General features: G+C 35.7%; 1 protein-coding gene across 6 annotated transcripts in view; it reads left to right on the top strand.

Moving 5' to 3' along the window:
• LOC150109418 (basement membrane-specific heparan sulfate proteoglycan core protein-like) overlaps positions 1 to 12,534 on the top strand; it is a 1,783,738-nt gene that overhangs the window by 1,501,312 nt on the left and 269,892 nt on the right. For 5 of the 6 annotated variants that reach the window (XM_090413063.1, XM_090413041.1, XM_090413033.1 and 2 more), the window contains one exon: positions 746 to 883. The exons of the other annotated variant lie outside the window; for it this stretch is intronic. In XM_090413063.1, coding sequence (XP_090269189.1) covers positions 746 to 883 — 138 coding nt within the window. The remainder of the gene's footprint in view (positions 1 to 745; positions 884 to 12,534) is intronic. 6 annotated transcript variants of the gene reach the window in all.

Here is a 12,534-nt window from a genome sequence, read left to right as displayed (position 1 = left end):
TTAAATAAGACTTTTATGTTTATGCCATCTATTGAAAACTCATATATGACAGTTTTTAACTTAATTCCTAAGAATGGTGCAAGAAAATGTGCATCTAAAATTTTTATATTTGTTACAGTGTAGATTTAAGTCAGTAATTTTGGAAGTATTTAGTTAGAAAAAATGTATTCTACTGTTCCTAACTAAAATTTCTAAATATTTTAAAATATATATTCGGAATGTGGTTTTCAAAAATTAAGGTGGAAAAAACATTCTTTTATCCTCCTTCATTAATATTCATCTTCCCATGTGCAATAATCAATGATTATGCATGTGTACATTTATTTATTTTGTGTGTATATGCGTGTGTGTTCGTGTGTATATGCATGCATGCTTACATGTTTTGTAAACGTCTTTCATTAATAAAATTCTCTTGAACGTAATCTGATTTTGTGCAGGATGGTTCATAACCTGAATGAAATGTTTAATGTCCAAAATATTCAAATATATGTTAAGCTTAGTTATTAACACTTATTTTATAATAAAATTGAATGCATTTTAATTTAATTATTTTATGCATTAATTATTCTGCATGCTGCTAGATTTTTCTTTGCTAATTTCCTGAGTTATTTAGAAATTAATAAAAAGCATGTTTTTTTTGTGAATGTATTAAAATAATAACATGCTTATTATACTTTCAACTAATGCATTAACATTAAAACCAGTTAATTAAAAAAGATTTTAACCCATGATATTATTTTTACAGACATTCAGAATAAGTGTCGATATGACCAGTTTATGTGTGGTGACGGGAACTGTATTGATAATTCCCGGAGATGCAACCAAATCTCAGATTGTAGAGACCTTTCAGATGAAGTGGGTTGTAAAAAAGAGAAAAAGCGCGGTTGGTCTTACTAACACTTAGATATAGCTTTTTATTTATGCATGGCTTTTTTCTTCCTTTCTAATATCTATATTTTTTTTTAGTTTGTTTCTGCATATGCTCTGGTGTCAAAAAATGAACATACATAAGGTGATATCTAGGAAACTACCAGTAATAAATGATGCAACATTATTGGAGAATTATACACACTTGGGTTTAGAATCTGTAATTTACTTTATACATTCAGAATGGACTTAATATATTTCATTTTATTTTCAAGGTCTTCATTATGTTAATAATTTTCTTTTTTTGGCATGTGAAATACCAGGATTTTTTTATTTTATTTATTTATTTTATTAATTTATTTTTTTGCCATTAATTTCTTATCAAGTTTCATATTGAATTCATTTTATTTGAAGTCTGATTTCAGATTCCAAGTTTGATTATCAAGCCAAGTTATGCTTTCATAATTTAGACAGTCATATTCATTATCATATGATGTCCTGGACAGCATAATCACTCTAATACTTAGTTGTTGTTGTTTTTTTGCCACAAACCAGACAATTGAAGAGAGAATATACATGATCAACAGACTTGATACCTAGTCCTGTGATTTTAAACTGGGCATAACCTGAAACAACATTAGTCTATATGAAAGCTGGATTATAACCTGAATAGGTATGATTGTTTCATACTTCGTCAAGTATAAATCCACCTTTCAAATAGATGTCTACATTCTCTGAATTGATCCACATTTATGGAATCTACTTCTAATAGAGGACTGTTACTATTCCATTTGTACTCAGTTCTTCTAAATCTGCCTCCTCAAGCCCTTTTTTTGTTGTTGTTGACTTTTACACTTAATAGTACTATTATTTCTGTTATAATAGTACAGTTTTTGCAACTATCAAATTTGGTTTATAATCTTTTTTTAAGCGATCCTATAAAGTCAGATCTACTTCTTAGGCCATAAACTAAATTTATATCTGTTAATCTTAACAATTCCTAAATCTGTAATCAGCTGTGATTATTAACTGTCATTAAATAAGTCAGTATCTGCTAATTCATTCGTAAATGATGTTGGTCCTTCTCCTCCCATTTACTTTTAAAAAATTCCAGATAAATGTATATATATTTTAGTAACTTTAATTGTTGTAGTTATTAAAGTCAGTATATTTGGATTCTGCTTAATATTCAGAAAGATTTTTCTAAATCTTTTACTAGTAATTTTTAAGATTTTTCAAATGTGTTAAATGTTCCTAACTAAAAACAAAATAAAAAAAAATTCAATTTTTTAAGAAAAGGCTTCAACTAAGACACAGCATGACTAGATATCTCTCCAACACTATTAGCAATACACTGACTGTAGTACTATCACTATAACTGGATGGTTAATTAAATATCAGTTTGGGTTCATATTTTCTTATTTATCTCAAAGAATGATAAATGCTACATTTATTATAATTGCAATAGCTCCTCTAGAAAGTTCAAAAGTGAACATTTTCTTCATAATTTGAATTATATCATTGCTTATACATCTGCACTACTCAGATTTTTATTCATTAAATGTATTAAAATATTTCAAATAATATCTAGAGTTTTGATAATTGTCACTCCATAACAGATTTATCTACAGAAAATATATATGAAATGGACAAATGACAAAAACATTCTCATAAAATAAGAGCATAGCATATGTATCATCATCCGTGGATTTTGTCAAAGAAGCAGAATTTCAGTGTGTGTGGGGGGGCATGCATGCATGCGCACGTGCACACACACACACACACACACAAAACATGTCGAAAGTTTTTTACCTCGACTTTATTATATGTTAACAATACCAAGAAATTTTATATTTGGTATAATTTTTTTTTTAAATTTTATGTACTTGGTATAAAAAATACGAAGTATAAAATTTCTTGTTATCTTTAATCAGTGGTATCAGGCACCCATTTAGGTTGGGTGTGCTGTTGTGTGGCTTATGCAACCCACGCTACAAAATTCACATCAATTTGACCATGTGATTGCATTTTTATTGATGTATGAAAGTTTTAAGAGTGCATTGTGCATCAGCACTCATCTTAACCATGCTACCGGCCAAGACGTATATATACATCCAAGTTATCAGGTATTACATTGAAATATATGATGGATACGAAGCGTATGAGGATGCGTATTTGATCCATAATGGCCGGTAAGGTGGTTAATTAGTCCAGTGCAATTAGTTGTAGGATAACTTTGAATTCTTTAATTTTGTCATCATCAAATTCCTGACAGATACCCTCAGGGGGGTGTACAGGATTTTATTATAGTACTACATGAATAGTTACATCATTACTAACTTACTATCAGAAGTTTTCCTCCAGATTAGGAGGAAAAGTATCTGTTATCTGTCAACATTCCAATATTATCAGATCTTATTTCTATCTTCTAAGGCAGTGCTTTCCAAACTTATGGATGTAAAGGGGCCCCTTTGGAAAAATTAAAATATTTCATGGCCCCCATCGATAAAAAATATTGTAATACAGACGTATATTATTATAATATTTATTGTATTTATATTCATTACAATTTCCATTCAAGATTTTGCATTTGTAAGCTTTTTGTGCTTCTTATCAATACTTTTTGAAATGAAACTTATATGAATAAGCATATATTTACTAATATTCATTAAGCACCCAAATACAGAGGAAGCAAAATTTGTGAACCAACATCAGCGTGTGTGATTTTTTCTATTAAAATATAAAAAATAACAAAAAGGAAATAATAAATAATAAAAATTAAATACGTTTCTTTTAAGATTAGAAAAATCTACTTAGTCTTAAAACATTTTAAATTTGTTTGCATTATTTCACAGCCACGGCCCACAGTTTGAGCCACGGTTCTAAGGCACTTTGCTAAGCAGAAAGCGCTCTTCTAAGGACTTTCTTATCTCTTCTAATCTTTCTGATCTTTTCTCTTCTAATCCATCAACCTATATCTTAGTCTAACTCTGGGTCTTTTTCTTTCCCATTCCATTGAAGTGGCCATACCACCTGTGATTAGCTCTGTTAACATTCCCGAATGTGAGCAGTCAAGTTCTTTCCTAAAATCCTCATTTTTAATAAGATACTGCCATTCATGTTATCCATTCAGTCCCCTAATCTTTCTCGGGATTCATATCTGTGGTCTCCAGTCTTTGAAATGATTTATTCTAACCCAACTCTCAGTAAACTAGCTGTATATTGACTAATCTCTCTGTTATTATATATAAATTTATTCATTTGACTTCCTACCATACTGCTTTGCTAATTCTGCTGTGTATTTCCAAATTTAATTTGCCATCTTCACTGAAAATATTGCCTAAATAGCTGAAATGTTCTACTTGTTTTATAGGTTCTCCATTCAGGATGCAGTTGATGTTTTCGATATTTCTGCCTATTTTCGTTGTCTTTGTCTTTTTAATGCTCAATTTCATACCAAAATTATTACAGCAGTTATTCAATTTGGTCAGGGAATCCTGCAGACTTGTCCTGGATTTATTTAAGAGTATAACACCATCTATATAAAGTCAACAGCTGAGATTAACATCTTCAATTTTGATATCAGGTTTAATACTGCTTTTCTTCATAATGTGATCTATATATATATATATATATATATATATATATATATATATATATATATATATATGATGAATAACAGTGGAGATAATGTACATCCTTGTTACACACCTGACTTAACATCAAACCACCTTCCTGTACTACCTCCCTCAATTCTAACTGCTAATTTACAACCAAAATAGAGACTATGTATTGCTTGATAAAATGCCCCATTTACAACAACAATAACTGGAGCATTTTGAACAGATTTCCTCTTGGCACCTTTTCCAAATCTACTAAACTTAAATACAGATTCTTGTTATATTCTCATGCTTTCTTAGTTATTTGTCTTATAGTGAAAATCTGATCCTGACAATCTCTGTTTGGCCTGAACCAAGCTTCTCCTCCACAGTTTTTTTATTAGCTGCTTCTCAAGAATACTTGCATAAATCTTACAAGGAACACTCAGTAGAGAAATTCCTCTGTAATTCTCATATTCAGCTTTATTCCCTTTTTTTTTTAATAGATGGGTACTATGATTGCTCTACTCCAATCGTCTAGAATTCAACCCTCTGACTAGGGCTTCTGAATTATGGAGTGTAGCCACTGTAAAACTTTTATACCTTCATATTTTAGCATTTCTTGTTGCATATCATCTACTCCAGCTGACTTCCCACATTTCAGGTTTGTGATAGCTTTTTCTACTTCAAGTACTGCATGTTTCATTTAACAATCTTTCAAAGTAATTACTCCAAATCAAGAATATCTTTCTCCTCAGTTTTCATGTCCCTTTTATCATCTCTGATTCCTTTTACAGTACTCTTTTTTTTTTTTTTTTTACCTCCATTTCTGACTTTTTTCAATAGCCTCCAGAATATTTTACCACTTTTCTGATATTTATTTTCAATGTTCTTACCAATGTCTTTCATTGACTTTTGTTTAGCTAATTTTATGCAATTCTTTGCTTTCTTACATTTTTCTCTGTGTTCTCTAGGAACACAAGGCGACTTACTTACCCAGAACTTTCAGCTTACTTTCTTCTTTTCCTTGCCTGCCTCTTTAACTTCCTGAGTTCACCATGGATTTCTGATTTTTCTATCTTTACACAGAACCTCACCACATGCCTCTGGTTCCATCAATCAAAGTTTTCTTTAGAGTTAGCTTCTGAATTCCCAAGGTTTGGTTCTTGTTTTATTATTAACATCTGACATCCACTGAGTCAGAGACTCATTGTGGGAGGCACATACTATTGCACACAATGCTCATCCAACCTTGCTTTAAACTGATTCAATGCATCTAAGTTATATTCATAGTACACTCAGGCAATGCATTCCACTCACCAACCAAATAAAAATTTGCACATAATGAATAAAACTGTTCCCTGCACTCACCACACTCTCAGGCACTGCATTCCAATCACCAGCCACTCTCCATGCAAAAGATTTACTCCTCACCACCACCCCTCCCTTGCTCACACCTTATACAAGCAGCTTCCAGGGATGGCCTCTCATTCCCCCTGCCTCCAGATATTCTATGAAAAAATCTCATCCATGTTAACCTGGTAATTACCCCTTATGAACTTATCATCTTAAGCATGTCTCTTATTCACTAGGCTCTATAATTTGCATTCTCTCAACCTCTTCTCATAGTCCACATTCCAGAAACCCACTTAGTCGATCATCTCTGGACATTCTCTAACATCTCATCATCTTTTTGAATGTGCAAAATAATTCATATGCGGCCTAATCAAAGTCTTATACAATGGAATCAGCACATTCTTACTTCAGTGTTCTCTGTATCATTCCCATAATCCACTGTCATCTTCACAATTTTAGCAAAATGTCCATGAAATTTCAAGTCGCTATCCACCACAATCCCCGAAATCCTCCATCTTCTCCAAAATATCCCCATTAATCCTATACTCTGCATACCATCTTTGCTTCCCAAATTTTAAACCTCACACTTTGTAACATTAAACTCGTATCCCCAGACACTTGCCCATTCAGACAGTCCCCATTTAGGTCCTCTTGTAAAGCTACAACATCTGCTCTACTTCTGATAACTCTCCCCAATTTTGCATCATCTGCAGATAACTGTATATCGCCATTTAACCCCTTTCCATGCCATTTCAATACAAATTAAACAATTATAAGGTTTGGGTGGCCCAAAAACATACCCCTGGGGCATGACACTGCTGTTTAATTTGTATTGAAATGGCATGGAAAGGGCTTAAATGGTGTTATACAGTTGCTGCAGATGATGCAAAGTACCTACACAACTGTAGGTACCTATCAGACAGCCAATCTCCAATCCAGCACACTAATCTACTATACAACCCCATTTGTTCCAATTTAACTACTGTTTTGTCATGTGGTAATCTATCAAAAGCCTTTGCAAAATCTAACTATGCTACTATATATTCATCCTCCCCCCCCCCCTTTGTCCAATGTATTTGTCACCTTGTTATAATAAGTCTGGCTTTGGCAAAGGTGCCCAGGGAATGGAAGGAAGGTAAGATAGTGCCATTGCATAAGGGTGGTAACAGACTGGAAGTGTCTAATTATAGGCCAGTCTGTGTGTCATCAGTAGTTGTTAAGATCTTGGAGAAAGTAGTGAGGGACCGTGTACAGCATTGGGCAGATGAGGGTAATGTTATCTGTGAGAATCAACATGGATTTGTGAAAGGACGCTCTTGTTTTAGCAATATGCTAGCCTTTTATAATAAAGTTACAAGAGCATTAGATGAGGGAAAGGCATATACTGCAATTTTCTTAGACTTGGCAAAGGCATTTGACAGGGTGCCACATGATAAGCTGATATTTAAGTTGCAGCACATGGGTCTGGATGTCAGATTGGTCAACTGGATTCAGGATTGGCTGTCTGATAGGTATCAGAGAGTTGTGTATGGTGGAGCAGTTTCCAGGAGGCAGAGGGTTACAAGTGGGGTCCCACAGGGCTCAGTGCTAGGACCTATATTGTTTAACCTTTATATCAATGACATAGCCAGTGGATTGCAGGGGGATATTCAGTTGTTTGCGGATGATGCGAAGCTGGGAAGGATTATTAGTAATAGCGCAGATGTGGTAGCCCTGCAAGAGGATTTAAATAAGCTAGATAGATGGGCAAATGAATGGGGGTGTCAGTTTAATGCAGCAAAATGTAAGGTCTTGAGGTTTGGGAAACATCGATGGGATGCTGCATACTCTATGGGAGGAGTTAGTAGGGGAGACAAGAGATCTGGGGTTGATGATTGATAGAAACCTGAAGTTTAGGGGACATATTGCAAAGGTGGTGAAGGTAACACAGAGGATTGCTGCTATTATGAGAAGGACACTGACCTGCAGAGATAAGAGGGTTATCATTCCGTTGTATAAGTGTCTGATCAGACCACACTTGGACTATTGTTCTCAGATTTGGTCCCCAGGATTTGAAGGGGATAAATTAACTGTGGAAAGGATACAAAGACGGATGACAAAGATGGTTTCAGGACTGTACAAGGATAGTTATGAGGATTGGCTGAGAGAATGTGGACTGCAGAGTTTGGCGGATAGAAGAAGGAGAGGTGATATGATTGAGACTTTTAAACTGTTGAGAGGTGGTTACAGGGTTGACACTGGGGAGTTCTTTCGCTTGGTTGATCAGCGGGAAGGAGTAATGACAAGAGGCCATCCCTGGAAGTTACGAAAGGAAACTGTGAGCAAGAGGGTAAGGAGTGGTTTCTTTGTGTGGAGGGTGGTTGAGCCGTGGAATGCATTGCCTGATGGAGTGGTGGGAGCGAGAACGGTCAGTGACTTTAAAGAGTGGTATGATAAACTTTGTGTTTCTCAGGGGGGGGGACCTCCCCTCAATGAGTCTTGACAGACTTTATGTCTTAGGAAGGACCTCCCTCGATGAGTCTTTTGACTCCTTGGAGGCCTGAATAATAATAATAATAATAATAATAATAATAAGTAAGCAGATTGCTAAAACGCAATCATCCTTTAGCAAATCTATGCCATCCACTAAAGAAATTCTGCTGCTATCCACCCAGTTCTGAACCCATGTCCTCACTAGCTTCTCCAACACTGATCAGATTGGCCTATAATTCAAAGCTTTAGTCTTATCACCTCATTTATGAAGCAGAACAATTTTGCCATCTTTCCATTCCTTTGGGACCTGGACTAATCTAAGAGTCATATTGAAAATGTACGTTAAAGGTGTTAACTCCCTGGAACATTCCCTCAAGACATGCGGTGATATACCATCGAATCCCATGGCTTTATTGACATCAAGTTTACTCAATTCCTCATATACCTTCTGCTCATTCACCATCAGTGGTTCCTTCCCCATCACACTGCTCTCAAGTTCTGCATTATGTCATAAGGATGGAATACTTTAATGAACTGCTCATTCAGTACATCTATTATATCCTCAGTGTTTATTATTCTCCCATTGTCATTGACCAACATCATCATCCTCCCACAATCATTCTTCCTTCTACTGGCCACTTATCAAAAAAACTCCCTAGGATTTCTTTTAGTGTAATTTGCTAATTGCTGCTCATATTGCTCTTTTGCTATCCTTACTAAGTGGGTCACCTTCCTTCCTGATTTTTTTTTCTTTCATTTTTCTTCCAAATTTCACACTTCACCTCTTCATCATCCATTTTACATCTACTTTATTTAATCTCCTGACCTTTGGAATACACTCAGTCATTGCCTCTGCCAGATCCTTCCTGGGTAAAAACCAAGCAGCATTGATATTCTTCCCATGCAATTCCTCATTCCATGATATGGCTGCAAGCTGCCTCCTGACTTTGCCTTAATCACTCACCTTATAATTCTGCATATAACTCTTTCTCACAAAAATCCTAATATGGATTTTTGAAAGTGACCACCCAAGTGAGCACTGCATGGTCACTTTCACCAACTGGATGATAATGTGATATTTCATTTATATCTTCTGATAAGATAATCAAATCCAAAACCCTCAATCTGTGTGGCCTCCATTATACTTCTTAAGGTCGTTATCCCTTAAAAACTGAAGAAATTCATTCTTTTGGTTCCTGTTGCTGTCTCTTCATTCCAGTCTATATTACTTTAATTGAAATCACCCACAATGATCACCCTTTCTTATTATCCAGACCAATTTATCTAAACATTTCCTTCTCACTGCCTTCCATGTTACCAGGCCCATAGCTAATGTTACCCTACTAAACATTTCATCCTATCCACCTCCATACCATACTGCTTCAAAAGCACTGTCAGTATTTGCTCTTGGCATCTCAATGCTAGATGGGCATAACTTCTATGCCATCATCAATAACACTCCTCCTTCCTTTTTGCTTTGTCTGTCTTTGCAAAAGACACTACATATCCCTCTATCTCTATTCCTGTCAGAATGTCAACCTCATTCAACCATGTCTCACTTATACCGATAATTTTTGGATGAACAAACTCTATCAATGCTACAATTTCATTCTGCTTGTTTTGAATATTTCTAGCTAAATATACACATTAGCTCATTTCTCTTTCTATAAGTTCCAAGTCTTACTAACCCCGTTTTTTGGACATGACTCCTGTACACTCTTCCCTATCCATTTCTGTCTATCATCACTGATACTACACCCCCATCCCCAGACCTAAATATCAACCCCCACATTCTTGACTGTCTTAATCATTTCTTGCAGACACACTCATCTACTCCTGAAACTCTACACTTTTTGTGCAGTGTTCCCCTGTCCATTATGATCTCCCTCCCTCCTTCCATTCCATCTCAGGTTTGCCACTCCATACTCTTGTCCACTCTGTGTTCCTTCTCTCCACTTCTGCCATTCACCCCTCCACCCCTCCATTCACAAACTTGCCTACCTTGCTCACCTGCTGTTCCACAATACCTCTTCCTTCCTCAGGTCTTATATTCACTTTAGTCATTCTCTCTTACAGCAATAGTTCTCCAACTGACTCAAATCAAATTCATTCAAATGTAGCTCATCTTTTTTTATACAGCTCTATCTGTCCCTCAAACTCATCTGATGCTTTCACAAAACGAACTGCTTTCTTCACACAACTCTGCTAGCAAGACATGGTATTCCTTTAAGTATATTGTCAAGTCCTAGTGCCTTATTAACAACAAGATCACTTAATTCCTCATATACCTCCTGCTCATTCACCCATCAATCCATATTCCACCATACTCTCTACACTTCAGATTTTCATGATGTTTCGTTTGAGGATGATGAACACTGATAAATTGCTTATTGAATACTTTTCACCTATGTCCTCTACATTGATCACCATACTGCCAATTTCATGAACTAGCATTCCTCCAAAGTTAATTTTTTTCTACTTGCCACATATTAAAAGAACACACTAGGATTTTTCTTAGTTTGACTGGCTCATTTTTCTTATACTGCACTTTTGCTGTCTTTACCAACTGAGTCACCTTCTTGACCTGTTTATATACCCTTCATGGAACTGACTATTGCCAACATTCATTTTGTGTTACCTCCACATTGCCTTTTTTTTTTTACAGATTTCACATTGTCTCTTCATTCATCCATTTTACTCCTGTTTTATTTAGCCTTTACACATTTGGAATACACTCAAACATTGCTGCTGTTAAATTGCTCTCAATGAATGCCCAAGCAGCATCTGTCTCCTTTCCATTCAACTCCTGTTTCCATACTATAACTCCCAGTTGTCTTCTAATCTTTTTTTTTTTACCAGCCTTGTAGTTTCACATATATCCCTTCTTCACAGAAGTTCTCATATGACTGGCTATGACCCAAGTGATCACTTCATGGTCCTCTCACCAACTGGGGGGAAGATTAGACACTCCATTCACAATCACATCCTCTGATGATACAGGTAAGCATTCAAAAATCCGGCCATCGATAATCAGGTTCCTTCAGATCTCTGGCATGGATTTCGGAGTGCGCATTTTCAAATTTACCGCGCTGGCATGCCACTGTTTTCTGTTTATGTTTATGTTTTGATGGTGCTGTAGTCGATAAGCATTGTGATAACCTGCTTATTCCTTCTCATTTTATCATTTATTTGCTGCTGTATAGCCTCCATTATGGATTCAGCAAAGAAAAGAGGTGGCATAAAACGTAATCATCGTACGTTGTCAATTGCAGAGAGAGTGAAAGTGCTAAAAAACTTGATAGTGATGTGTCTGTGCGAACCATTTGTGAAACATACAACATTGGCTCTTCAACAGTGCATGATATTAAAAAAAAACAGGAAAAAAAAACTGTTAAAGTTCTTTTCTGACAGTGTATCAAAAAAGCAAATGTTTGTAAAGAAGTCGATAACGGAGGGGAAAAGTTTGGAACTGGACCAAGTTCTCATAACCTGGTTTAATTTTCGTGTAAGTGAAGATGTGGAAATTTCTGGTGATTTATTAAAGGAACAAGCCAAAATGTTTTATGAAGAGCTGGGATTGCAATGCAAGTGTGAATATTCAGAAGGTTGGCTGCATCGTTTCAAGTCGCAACATGGCTTACAGTTTCATGCGGTGTGTGGGGAAAAACGTTCAGCAGAAAAACATGTGGCTAGTGCATATATGGATGAATTTGCAAAGTTAGTTAGTGATGAACGTTTAAGTCCTGAACAAGTGTACAATGCTGACAAGACTGCCTTGTTTTGGAGATGTGCGCCAAAAAGAACTCTAACAACTGAGGATGCAGAATCGCCATCGGGGTTTAAAGCTTCGAAGGATCACATCACGGTAATGTGCTGCTCTAATGCTGTGGGTATCCATAGATGTATGTTGCTCGTTATCGGAAAAAGTTTACATCCGAGGGCCTTCAAGAGTATGACACAGTTTCCTGTCCATTACCGTGCCAACAAGAAGGGGTGGGTTACCACTGATATTACATTGGATTGGTATTACATTATACTATTAAATCTTTGTACGCGAGTTTTCGTTTTTAATTTTGTATCGATATGTCTACTCACGGTATACCTCTTTTAAAACTTACTGGATTGGTTTCCAAACTGTTTTGTTCCTGAGGCTAGGGCTCACTGTAACTCGGTTGGATTAGACCCTAATTGCAAGATACTTCTTATTTTAGACAATTGTTCGGCACATCCAAAAACTAAT

Source organism: Typopeltis vanoorti, chromosome 2, assembly GCF_054136105.1.
Source record: "Typopeltis vanoorti isolate ZY-2024b chromosome 2, IOZ_Tvanoo_1.0, whole genome shotgun sequence".
Lineage (NCBI taxonomy): Eukaryota > Metazoa > Arthropoda > Arachnida > Uropygi > Thelyphonidae > Typopeltis > Typopeltis vanoorti.
This window is presented reverse-complemented; position numbering and strand designations above follow the sequence as displayed.